Raw genomic sequence first — 13,183 nt, forward strand, 5'->3', positions numbered from 1 at the left:
TGCATTAGAAAGGCATAAATTGTCCGCGCACAACGTACTTCACTATCTGTATGGGGGGAAGGCAGGGAGAACGCTCTTGCCCGCTACTATGATTACGATTCGTGCATGGACACGAGCCACGAGATCCACGGGGTGGGAAGGGAGGCCAACACGTCAGTCACCACTATGGCACTGCAAATGGTTCACGGAACTCCAAAAACTGAAAGGCTTCCAAAGATGGGATGACATAGGGATTTCCACTATTGGGGATGTGATTAGGATAGGTGAGCTGAAGACATTCGCGATGCTACAGGCAGAGTTTGGATTACACCACACACAACGATACAAACACCTGCAGCTAGTACATGCCTGGAATGCGCAGCAGATATCACTACAGGACATACCGGAATATTCACCTCTAGAAGGGAGACTCCTACAGGAGCAGACGGTACACCAGGCAGTGTCTCTCACATATAAAACCCTCACAAACAATATGTTGGGAAATTTGGCGAAACTCAGAGTTGTGGCCGAGAAGTGGCCATTAAGTCACGGCTGAGGCTGATCCAACTAAATGTGCTACACAGGACATACTTCGATCGGAGGCGTCTCCTCAAGATGGGTAGGATAGCAGACGCCACGTGTCTTCGGTGCAATTCTGAACAGGGGGATTTTTACCACACTATATGGTCCTGTGAAAAGATTCAAACGTATTGGTCTCACATCTTCACGGAATTGGGGGAGGTGCTGGGAACGGAGCTAACACTAGACCCGAAACTGGCATTACTAGGAATGGTGACCGAAGTAGACCTGCCGCGACCACATATCATTTTCCTGGTGTTGGCATTGGTGGTAGCGAAAAGGGACATTGCGAAATATTGGGGGGTGGCGGAGAGGCCTGAGATAGAGGAATGGAGGAGAGGTCTGGACCTCTATATGGCAGCAGAACGAGTGACATACAAAGCTAGAGGCTGTCCCAAAAAATTCAGAAGGATATGGAGTAAATGGAGACAATACCATGGCCTAGAAGTGGGGCACATAGGAGGCGACACATAGAGGGGTAGACGGCGGGGGTGGGAGAAGGAGACCACCTGATAACGACGAGTGCCCGTACAAGGCAGAGACAGGGAATCATTCAGAGACTCCGCACATATGAGATGCTATATGGTGGCGTGGGAGGGGGGACAAGCATCAGTATATTATGCACGAATGAAACTGATGGATTAGTGACACATAGATTGATGGACATGTGAGTTGACTAACACCCCTTGAGGGGGACATGCTACCAGTTTTGTAGGAAGGTGTGGGGGGGGGAGTTGTGGGAGAAAACGACAAAAGCAGGATTGTGGGGTTCCATGTGGAGCTCGTAAAACTGGAAATGATTGCAAACTACTGGAAGAGAACTGTGTTGCCGCCCGGCCCCAGGGTTGTGGGCATAATGGCTGTGGATCAGTAACACGATGTAAGTTTGACGAGCTGGTGTGGGCTTGGCACACCGTATTCTTTTCATGCCTGCACAAAAATAAAGTTTATAAAAAAAAAAAAATGTTCACTTGGACATATCTTTCCCCCCCCCTCCGAGCGACAACGGCGGTGTCCAATGCGCAGGCGCTCGAGACTGACTCTCGAATTGGGCGTTACAAGATCTGTGGCACACCCTCCACCCGACTGACAGAATCTACTCCTATTACTCAGCAGTCCAAGACCTGCATGTTCGGTTGGATCAGGTGGTGGGTTCTCAGTCTTTGCTCCCGCTTGTTGCGCAATCAGAGTACTTGGGGTGGACACACTCCGACCATAACCCCCTATGGTTCCGGATTAGCTGGGAAGCGGATCGCCCGCCTGTGCTCACATGGCGCCTCCAGCCGTGCGCTCTGGAGGTCTTAGAGTATCGCTCCTCCCTGGGTACGGCTATTCTAACATATTTTGATATTAATGAAGGGACGGCAAGCAACGCACTAGTAGAATGGGACGCCCACAAGGTAGCTGTCTGGGGACATTGCCTGGGGGCCATGTGGAATATACGTAAGACTCTATCAACCTCCCTTACACGCTTAGAAGATGAACTATTACAATGTGAACGTGAAAGAGAAGGGGAGGGCAGACATTTGGGTCTGCTGGGGGACCTTCGCGCCCAACATGCAGAACTTCTGGAACATTTGCGATGCCATAACTACATGGAGCACGCGGCCCGAACCCACACCAGGGCTGAGCGGGCCACCTGCTGGCCTGGTTGCTACGGCTAGAGGGAAGTCACACCCTGATAGGAGCAATTTTCATTCCAGAGGGGACACTGGTGTACACACAGCTCGAGATATACCAAGTTCTAACTGACCACTATACGCAATTATACAGAGCCCGAGGAATTGGCCCCAGGCATATCTTGGAGGGATTCTTGGACTCCATCCAACTGCCCACAGTTTCAGAAGCAAACAAAACAGGTGATGGACAGAATGTGGATCAATGTCACACATTCACCCCAGTCCAAAGATCTGGGCCCAAATCCATCGTTTTTTTGCACTCCACACCACCCTGGGTTAGACAATGGTGATATGCAAATCAGCTCTGACCCTGTGCCCCATGGGAACAGTCCAGTCCAAACTACAAAAGCCATGTCCTTCCCAGAACGGAATCAATCATCCGAGGACCGGACCGGTTTCGAGGTAACACCTCTCATCAGCCCGGCTAGCTTGACTCCAGTGGTGTCGAGTGCCTGGGACCCACGTCTGAGCATCCCCAGCGCACTTATGGCGGTAATTGCAAACAAAACAGGTGATGGACAGAATGTGGATCAATGTCACACATTCACCCCAGTCCAAAGATCTGGGCCCAAATCCATCGTTTTTTTGCACTCCACACCACCCTGGGTTAGACAATGGCGATATGCAAATCAGCTCTGACCCTGTGCCCCATGGGAACAGTCCAGTCCGAACTACAAAAGCCATGTCCTTCCCAGAACGGAATCAAGCATCCGAGGACCGGACCGGTTTCGAGGTAACACCTCTCATCAGCCCGGCTAGCTTGACTCCAGTGGTGTGGAGTGCCTGGGACCCACGTCTGAGCATCCCCAGCGCACTTATGGCGGCAATTGCAAACAAAACAGGTGATGGACAGAATGTGGATCAATGTCACACATTCACCCCAGTCCAAAGATCTGGGCCCAAATCCATCGTTTTTTTGCACTCCACATCACCCTGGGTTAGACAATGGCGATATGCAAATCAGCTCTGACCCTGTGCCCCATGGGAACAGTCCAGTCCGAACTACAAAAGCCATGTCCTTCCCAGAACGGAATCAAGCATCCGAGGACCGGACCAGTTTCGAGATAACACCTCTCATCAGCCCGGCTAGCTTGACTCCAGTGGTGTGGAGTGCCTGGGACCCACGTCTGAGCATCCCCAGCGCACTTATGGCGGCAATTGCAAACAAAACAGGTGAGAAGAGCAAAAGGCGGCACTTAATGGGCCTCTATCCTAGGAGGAAATTGGGGAGGCGATCAACTCCATGGCTTCTGGGAAGACGCCGGGGCCGGATGGTCTGCCTGCTGAGTACTACAAAGCGTACCGTGAGTCCCTGACGCAATTACTCTACACGTTGTATAGCACGGCAATAGAGGAGGGCACATTACCCCTGTCGATGTGGGAAGCATTCCTGGTCTCCCGCCTGAAACCAGATAGGGACCCCACAGCTTTAGGATCATATAGACCCCTGGCGATACTTAACGTAGATTACAAAATCCTAGCAAACGTTTTGGCGGAACGACCGGCGCCGGTGGTCTCACATCTAGTTCACACTGACCAGAATGGGTTTGTCCCTGCGAGCTGCACGTCGCTGAACTTACGGAGATACTTCAGGGTGGCAGCTGAAGCCACACAAGAGTGGCCCCGGGCGGGATGTCTCATCCTCGAATGGAGAATGCATTTGACTGCTTAGCATGGGGCTACTTGTCGGGGGTGTTGCTGCGATACGGGTTGGACATGGGGTTCCTCCAAATGGTCGAACTACTATACAAAAACCTCACTGTCCATATACGGCTAGGCCCATATGTCTCTAATGCCATACCAGTGGGACGAGGCACCAGGCAGGGGTGCCCTTTGTCCCCTTTACTGATCACAGTTGCAATCGAGCCCCTAGCCTCTACTATGCATGAGACTTTGGGGGATGGCATACCGCTGGGGGACGCGGTTCACCAAGTTTCGCTTTACGCAAACCTGAAGGACATAGGGAGCATACCTGAACAGTTAGCCCAACTGCTTAAGACCTTCGCCACCATCTCGGGACTCGGAGTGAATGCGGGTAAATCCTGCCTTTATGCTTTTGGGGAGGGGAATGTCGACCTAGGGTACTCTCTTGGAGGTACACAAGTCCAGTGGAGGGAGGGTACCTTCCGTTACCTGGGAATACAGATCTACCGCCAACCAAGTGACCTGTTTGATGGGAACCCGGGGAGGGCAGTTACGGCACTTAAATCGCAGGTGAGCTTCTGGAACACGCTTCCGCTGTCGACCATGGGCAGGGTGGCGCTCGCCAAAATGGTCATGCTCCCTCGTCTCCTGTACTGCTTCGTTAACCTGCCCCTATTTATTCCGGCGGCCTTCTTCACCATGCTCACTAGGCTCTTAAGGGACTTTATCTGAGGCACCGCTAGGCATAGACTGGCACTAGCGAAGCTATATTTGCCAACGGATCAGAGGGGCCTGGCTGCACCTTGCTTTGAACACTATTGTCTTGCCGCCCAGCTGCAGTGGGTCGCTCGCTGGCTAGCAGACAGAGGTAGAGATGACACAGCTACAATACTGCCGCCATACTCGCTATAACAAATAACAAGACTTTTTCACCCTGCCGCTAGTGTCGTGCGGCAGATGCCGCTCCTCTTGGCGGTGGCATACAAATGTTACCGGAGGGCCCTATACCTCACTAAAAACATCGTCCCTTACGCACCTGCCATACCTCTGGAAGGATCTCCTAGTGGCCAAGGGGTGCTTACAGCTCCTGCACTTGCAGAATGGCGAGAGGCTGATGTTCACACACTCAGGATTTATACCGGGATGGTGCGCTCATACCATACGAGTCCCTGGTGGCAGAGGAGGGCTACCATCGGGAGGTTTTTAGAGCATCGCTCCCTGATAGCGAAGCTGGCTGCCAAATGGGGGGATATGTCTATGGAGCCCGGTCAACATCTAACCATACAGTGCCTACACGTTATGGGGAAAGGCAGGCACTTGGTCCGCTGGCTTGTAGCGTCGCTAAGGATGCAAGCGGCCTTAAACTTGGACCCGCTCCGCCGTAAATGGGAATTGGATCTTGGGCGACAATTGGCCGATAAGGAGTGGGAAAGGATGTTTAAAAGCCCTGTGTCTATTCTTAGAAACATGAGGTTCCGCCAAATCCAGCTACTGATCGTCCATAGGGCATACCTCACACCCGAACTGATCAACAGGTACTTTCATCGTAATGATACCCTGTGCCCTAGGTGTAGCGAGCAGGGGGTGGGATTTTTACATAGGCTATGGAGTTGCCCCAGGCTAGGTACATACTGGCGTGCAATCAATGGGCTGCTGCAGGGTTGCACAGGTCGCAACATACCCTTTGACTGGCCCGAGCACCTGCTACACCACTTTAGGAGGATTCCGAAGGACAAGCTAACGTCCAGGTTCCTAGATCTGGGACTAGTGGTTGCAGAACGCCTCCTCACAAAGAGGTGGAAGGCGCATGACCCACCACACTCGAGGGCGTGGAGCTCCTCACTTCAGGCATGGGGTAGGGCAGATGGGATTGTCATCCGAAGGGAGGAAACACTGGGGCTGCGGAAGGAGCCTATGCGGCTCATTGGGAGCGGATACTTGGTGCGCTTCAGCAAATAGAATGGGAGGGATGCGGGAGACACTCTGAGGGAACGGATAACGTTCACACAAACAGAGGCACGCCATCTATTAATGCACCACCATGATATTCCAGTAAACTTAAACCTTGTTCTAGCTCTTGTACGAGTGCAGTGACGTTAATGCGGTAACAGCCATGAAACACATAAGGGGCCCCTGGGGGGGTGGGATGTGGGGGAGGGGGGAGGGGGGAGGGGGGCGGGGGGCGGGAGTTAAATGTACATGCACTGGTTTATGCTGCTAATGTTATGGTTCTTTTGTTTCATACGTACGCCAACTGTTTAAATGTCCAAGGTGAATGGCCAGTACAGAACCGCACATACTGTCAGGAGGATAACAAACTGCTCCTATACTGTAAATTCAGAGACTGCATCACGACTTTTGGAACTAAGTTACATTTGCTCCTGCGTGAGCGTTCCTCTTGCAACTTACAGTACAGTCAGAATGAATGCGAAGCCTATGTTGTTACACATCCAAATATTGGCAAGCAGCTTATACACGATTGTAAGTTTACAGAAGAGATGTCTGGCATAACTATGTGAAAATTGTAACCAATAAAAACAGATTTAACCAAATAAATAAGAGCGTTGAGATACACATTGGAAGAAAGATTGCAAGATCAATATATGCCTCATTTCTGGGACTGCAAGTAGGAGATGGTCTTTGGTTGAAAGGGGAATCGGTTCCTCTAGGATTGCAAAGCAAGTGATGATCTTTGGTTGAAAAGGGGATCGGTTCCTATAGGAATATTTCGAGACAGCAAGAAGAGTTGAGCACACAATGGCTTGTGTGAAGTAACTCGAAGGTTAGAGCTTGAATAATGGTGATATTTTGTACAAAACATGGTGAACGGTGAATGAGAAACAAAAAATTGTTCACCCTCTGATCATTGGAAATGTCAGAAACAAGAGAAGCCGGATTATGCTGAGCAACAGCGACCTTCTTTATCAAGAACAGAACATCCCATTCAAGAGCTCCAGGAGGATCACATTTGTAACTGAGGATAAAATGAAGGAGACTTCTTTCTCTGGGATGAACGTACAAAAAAATCTGTTGTCTGTTGTCACCTATTATTCCTGAAGGGAAAGATATGCAACATCCTTGGCAGCAGGGAAAGCCAATAAAGGCTTGGTTTACTGCTTGCTTTACACAAATAAACTCCACCACTGCTGTGAATGAATAGTGAACATATCAAGTTTGGGATGTGTGCACCTTTGCATTGTATAGAATGAGCCTCCTCGTTCTTTCTCCCTTTATTGCATCTCTAGATGTTATGTAGTTACTCCAGTTAAAACCAACAAACAAGTCCTCAAGGGGATGGTTTGATGACCAGGATGAGGAGGGACACACCTAAGCTAACTGCCAAATGGGCCACAAGCTCTGGAGGAAACAGTGGAATCTGAAGTGCCCTGGTCAGAGGAGGGACCAATGGATCTGTGAGGCATTGGCAAACCTTGGCCCTTCATTTTACAGGTCTGCTTTAACAACCCACAGGCTCGATACGATGACTGTATTCAAAGTAAAGCCCTTCAAAGCTATTGATGTCCACAAATGCCTATAAAGGAGATTAAAAATAGATAGACTCTCGTGTGAGATTCCTTCAACAAAAAACTGCCAGTTGTTTTCCAAAAGGAAGAGATTACTTTGTGGAGTATCAGAGGCAGATGCAAAGAAGGGTCAAGGGATTCATAATGAAGTTACCAAGGAGGGAGACAGGGAATTTCTAGCTCAATGCAATAGTGTTCTTGGCAAATAATTAAAGTGTCCACTTACCTCGTCGTCACTCATGCTGCCATGCATTGTCCCCACAACGTGCACACCACTACGCCCTGAGGATTGAGAGCAAAAATGATTGTGTGACAAATATGTTCAACGACCTCTAAGCCAGTTTCATCTCTTGACAAATTTACATTCATAATAAATCTTATGAAAGAGAAGAAATTACTTACCTACAATTTCAATTATCCAGAGTTGGAATCTTTTATATATTCACAAGCTGGAATCATTCTACATCTAAAAACGTGCTTTTAAAATAGCAATGAATAGTCCATAGGGCCAACACCAGTGTTTTTAGCAGTACATCCACTTCATTTAAAACATCGGCAAACTTCGGCGAATTAGGTTGAGGTACTGAGCAAACCCTCTAATCTACCCACCAGAGACCACAGTAGTTCAGATTTTGTAGCAATAGTGAGAAAGATACACAGAATAGGGAGTGAATCTCTGATTAAGGAGAGGGGCATGTCATATGGGAATCTATGAAAGATACAAATGCAGTAGAACTGGAAGTACCTGTAAGTAACTTAAATCTTCTCAAGGACTGGATCTTTCATAGGAGCAGTATATTATATGTAAAGAAAAATGGAAGCAGACTCACCTTTAGCGAAACAGGTTGAGTATAACTGCTTGGTCAACTGAAGAGTTGGCTGCTGCATTAAAATCAAGGCAGCAGAACACCCTCACAGTGCCCTAGAGTGGATGATTAGCTTTAGTGCAGAAAGTGATGCAGGCTGACAGCCAATGGGCGAGGCCCTTTTTAAACTCTGATTCCCTAACTTACATCCAAAGAATGTACGAAGCGTTCTGCTAACATGGATAGATTTGGAAACCAGGGGTTGAAAACGATGTCTGTTTAATTGGAAGTTCGATAGAGCCTTGGACTTGAGCATAGGGTTGGTGCACAAAATGACAATATCTTGTGAAGCAAATATATGACTCCTTGATTATGAAACCCTGGTGTCTTCAAACTCTCCTTGCTGAAGTGAAAGTCAGCAGTAGAAACTATTTCCATAAGAGGTTCTTGAGATGTGCCTTAAAGTGAAGCTCGAAGGGTAACTCCAGCAGTTTACCGAGTGCTATCTCGATTGCACCAGTACAGGAGGGCATCTTACGTATAGGAAATACCAAAAAAGGCCCTTCATGAACTGTTTGGCGATTCTCTTTGAAAACAATGATTAAGTACCTTCAAGTTGTGATGAAGGACTTTGCTTTTGCACATGGAGAGGAGCTTGGGGTGGTTCCTGGACTGATTAGGTTGGAATCAGGAAAGGTGCCACAGGTCATTCGACCAGAATTGACATGGCCTTGTAGGGGCAAACAGTATCAATGAACAGTAATCTGCCTAGGCTGTCCTGATCACTCTGTGAATGAGGGAACAACAATAGAAAAGCTTAAGCAAAAATGTACAATTATGTCGGAAAAGGCAGTGCCTTTCGTCTACTTTTGCCAGTACCTGTTCGCATAATACAGCCATTTCTTGTTCTGTAGCTTGACAAATGGGTCTATAGTCAGTTGACCTCACTATAGGAAGACATGCTGCAGCTGATCTTGGTGGAGCTCCTACTCATGGCAATCTGATAGGTACGACTGATTGTGTATGGTCATTGTGGTCGGGTAGAAGCTGTTGTACGGAAAAGTCCACTTTTTTCACTGTAGCCCTGTCCCATAGCATCGGTGAAGACCTGAAAGAAAACAAGACCTTGTGCTTCCCGGCTTGGCAATATAGTATCCCAAGGTCATGTCTGTCTTGTTCAAGAATGGTGGTTCATCAGTTTCGGCAGGAACACTCGTAGACCAAGCCGGTTAGCTCATAGTTCACAGATGTTTATGTTGAGTGACCTCTCCTCATCAGACCAGACGCCTCTTATGAACAGCTCCTGCATGTGCACCCCCCAGCCTTCCATAGAACATCTGTTGTCACAATAATCATGTCTATAGCAGGATGAAAATGAAGACTTGCATTGAGGTTATCCAAGTAGATTCACCATACAAGAGCTTCTTGGACGCATATGAATACCACCTTGTATTCTGTCACTATTGGTGGTCTAGCTTTTGCTCAATCAGCATATGCCGAAGGCAGCAGAAAGGCACCTGTCTTACGCAGAATGACATTAGGCCCAATTTTTAGGTGCTGACCAGAACTTATTATTTGCAACAGATGCTAGTATCTGTTTTAGTACTTTCCAAGCCATCATCCACAAACTTCCAAACAAAGTGGACCCATTGAAAGGCACATCATGTATTTTTGTACTTATGCTTGCACCTCGGCACAGAAAGAATAGGTGGATTTGAGCAGGCCCGGAGTCCTGCGGCTCCTGTAAAGAATTAGAAACCAGTATTAGAGACATTCACGAGTGTACTAATTATGGCAGCCAGGGCATTGGGCCCTTCTTTCACAATGGCTTTAGCCTTCTTTCTTCTGAGATTAAGTCTATCAGAGGTGACTTATCGTGCCACATCAGGTTGTTGTATTGGTCTAAGATGGTAAGTGCATTTGTCGTATTTATGTATGTGGTTACCATGGAAATGGCTCTGTAGGCCTAGTTATCTATACTCCTACCATCCCAATCTGAGGGACAGAACTTGGAGTGATTGGATTTCTGATGCCCTCTGAGCCTCTGCTGAAATAACAGTGTATGGCTTTGGTGGCCGTTTAAATAAGTTGATGCTGTGTAGGGTTCCCTGTATTTGTTCTCAAAGCGTGGAACTACTACTTGTCCAGTGGGTAGTGACTGCATATGTTTCAGCCCTTTCTGTAAGATATGATGTACAATAGGGATGTGTTTCAACTTCTTTCTGGTTGTTCTTTCAATTCACAGAAATAAACACTTCTGCGGGACTGAAAACATAGGAGGACTGACCTATTTGCCGTGTTTTCTAACAAAACTTAAAAGCTGTGTCATCCGGTGTAGTGTATGGTTGGTGGGGTGTCTTGTCTCCTTATTGGAACAGGATGAAATCCTTCCATTCTTGGTCATATTTGTCATCACCATCATCCTCCTGCTCTTCTTCCACGAACCCCCGTTCATCCTCATCAGGATCTGCGTCCTGATCACTATCAGGGAGACTTCATCCCCCACACTGCTTGGTATTGGGGTACTGACTGAAGCACTGAAGGCTGTTTCGGTGGCAATGGCTGAGGTGATCTGCAGCACAGGAATCTGCAGCTGTTGTAAAGGCCGAACATGAGGCTGCAGGAGTCCTGTTAGAGCCCTAAGTGGAGATTGGCGGGTGTAATGATTATGCGGTTGAGGCACCAGCCTCTGAAAGGCTTCCATCATGTGATGTACTGTAGCTAATAAAGAAACCATCACTTGCATCACAGAGGGTTTTACTATAAGGATGTCTGGGTCATAGGAAGGTCCATATCCTCTTCTTTAGCCTTCAAATGGACATTCCTGGGATAATACTCGTAACCTTTCAGCTGAAACTCAGGGTGTCTTCCTTCCAACTTATAATTACCCTTCTCATACTCTAGAATGCAGTATACATCCAACTGTGCAGGGATATAATAAGCTGTATCTCTGGCCTGTTTTAATCACTTACATCACCCTCTAACTCAAAGTCAAGGATCTGCACTGGCAAGTGAGCAAAAACATTCAGTGGTGAACGAGAATAGGGTAGTGGTGTCACACAGATGGTAATATGGCAAACCCTCAGTCATCTACACCCTTGCTGGCATTGTATATGCAGCTATAGTTGCAGGGGATGTGGAGATGTGGCCATTGAAGTGGTCATCATCAACGCAGTTACTGACAAGGGTTATATGACTGAACAAGTTTTTGACAAGTTTTTGTGGGTCGTCATCAATGGGATCGTCTTTGATTCCAATATGATGGATTTAGGCAACTAAGCTGTTGTTGGCAGAAGGCTCATTGGTCACAGTTGCTCCTGCAGAGCTGATGGTAGAGTTGTGGTCAACGGTTTAGATGGAATAGTTGACAGGACATCAGCACAGCTGGATTTCCATGCAATTTTGGGCATAGGCTGATTATTTGTCTTTTTCAATGCTTTATCTGATGAATTCCTGGTTTTGTCCTTCATGAAGGCAGATGCAGCTGCTCCGGTTGCAAATTCCAGCTGAGGACCTCCTCATGATTCTTTTGCGCAGTCTTCAAGAAAGTGCCTGGAGAAGCACTTTTCACAGAATGATCCACAGATAAAGGGCAATCCCTTTAAGAAGGGGAGTTCTTCTTCCATGCAAGAAGATACCACACCAGCCCCTCTCTTTATCCTAGAGTACTTTTGAAGGAAAGATCCTGCAGATATCACTGCAAGAAGATCTGTCAGATGGATAAGGATAATAAATGCACTGATTGTGTGGATCATCCATATAAATCTTCCTTTGTTCGCAATTTCAGCAAGCCTTGAAGAAACAAAGACCTTTTCTCGTTCTCTATAACTGGGGAAGTTGGAGGTTCTCCAGTGGGTCAGAAGATCTAAGGATCAAAATCCTAGAATCAACTTCTTGTTGAATCTGAATTTAGAGCTGGAGGAAGCCCAAGGTGAAGGCACGATCTAGTACCTGTAAGGTTTGAGATAGGTAAGAGCACAGCTTTGTCCAGGCACTCACTCACACATGCCATACAGTACACATCTGAGCTATGGTGTCCTCTAGGGGTAGTAGAGAGCACATCACCTCCAATTCATTGGCTGAAGCATGGGTTGTTTCAAATGTGGTGGGTGTACTACTAAATAAACACCGTTGTTGGGCTCATGGCCATTATAACACAGTGTATTGCTAGTTGAAAAATACTGGGGATTGCAATCATGACACCAGGGGATTATTCAAGCATGTGAATCAATGAACGCTCCAAGACTGAAGAACATTAAGACTCTCTCATTGCAACAAATGAACAACATAGCCACATTCTTTATTTTGCAGGAAGAAAACGTTATGGAGTTTGTCCTCTAAAAATGAATGCATCTGACTGCATGACTCATAGATTCGTGCTCTAAGGATGCACATTATTCATGTTGGTATCAGTTTATTCTTGGTTACTAATTTTTACACAATCCGCAATCCTAGTAGGGAGTGAATGTTTCCTTCTTTTCAATCATGTTTCAGTTTTTTCATTATTGAAGCCTCCACGACTTAGTAGTATTTTTTAATAGATTTCATGAAGGCCATTTTTCACGAGGACTGCCAGCATAATGCTACTTTAAGGACTAGTGTCTCAGCAAACAAAAGCTAAGACACGCAAAATGAGTGCCCTCTCAGAGTGGAGTTGAATATTTTAAATTTAGCAATTCTTCATTTGAAATGGTTTGCAGAAGTCTCAATGCAGTTTGAGAGCGGAAAGAACTAGCGGCCACATGCATCAACCTATTTAGGAAGTGCAAACGGTGCGAATCGGTAAATTCGGCCGTTTGCGATTCCTAAATAGGTTTTTGGGATGCATCAAACATTTTTGGAAAAATCGCTATTTTTAGCGAATTCCAAAAATGCGATTGCTTTTAAGGAATCGCAAATTTGCGATTCCTTAAAAGCAATGCATGATTACTTTTAAAATTGCGAATTCGCAATTAGGGAGTGCAAATTACCA

The 13,183-nt window shown here is 46.9% G+C and overlaps 1 protein-coding gene across 2 annotated transcripts in view; it reads right to left on the bottom strand.

Annotated features, from left to right (window-relative positions):
• The window catches only part of IFT38 (intraflagellar transport 38), a 963,458-nt gene that overhangs the window by 38,289 nt on the left and 911,986 nt on the right, over positions 1-13,183 (bottom strand). For both annotated transcript variants that reach the window (XM_086941404.1, XM_086941403.1), the window contains exon 11: positions 7,632-7,687. In XM_086941404.1, coding sequence (XP_086797530.1) covers positions 7,632-7,687 — 56 coding nt within the window. The remainder of the gene's footprint in view (positions 1-7,631; positions 7,688-13,183) is intronic.

This window comes from Lissotriton vulgaris, chromosome 10 (genome assembly GCF_964263255.1).
Source record: "Lissotriton vulgaris chromosome 10, aLisVul1.2, whole genome shotgun sequence".
NCBI classification, from domain to species: Eukaryota; Metazoa; Chordata; class Amphibia; order Caudata; family Salamandridae; genus Lissotriton; species Lissotriton vulgaris.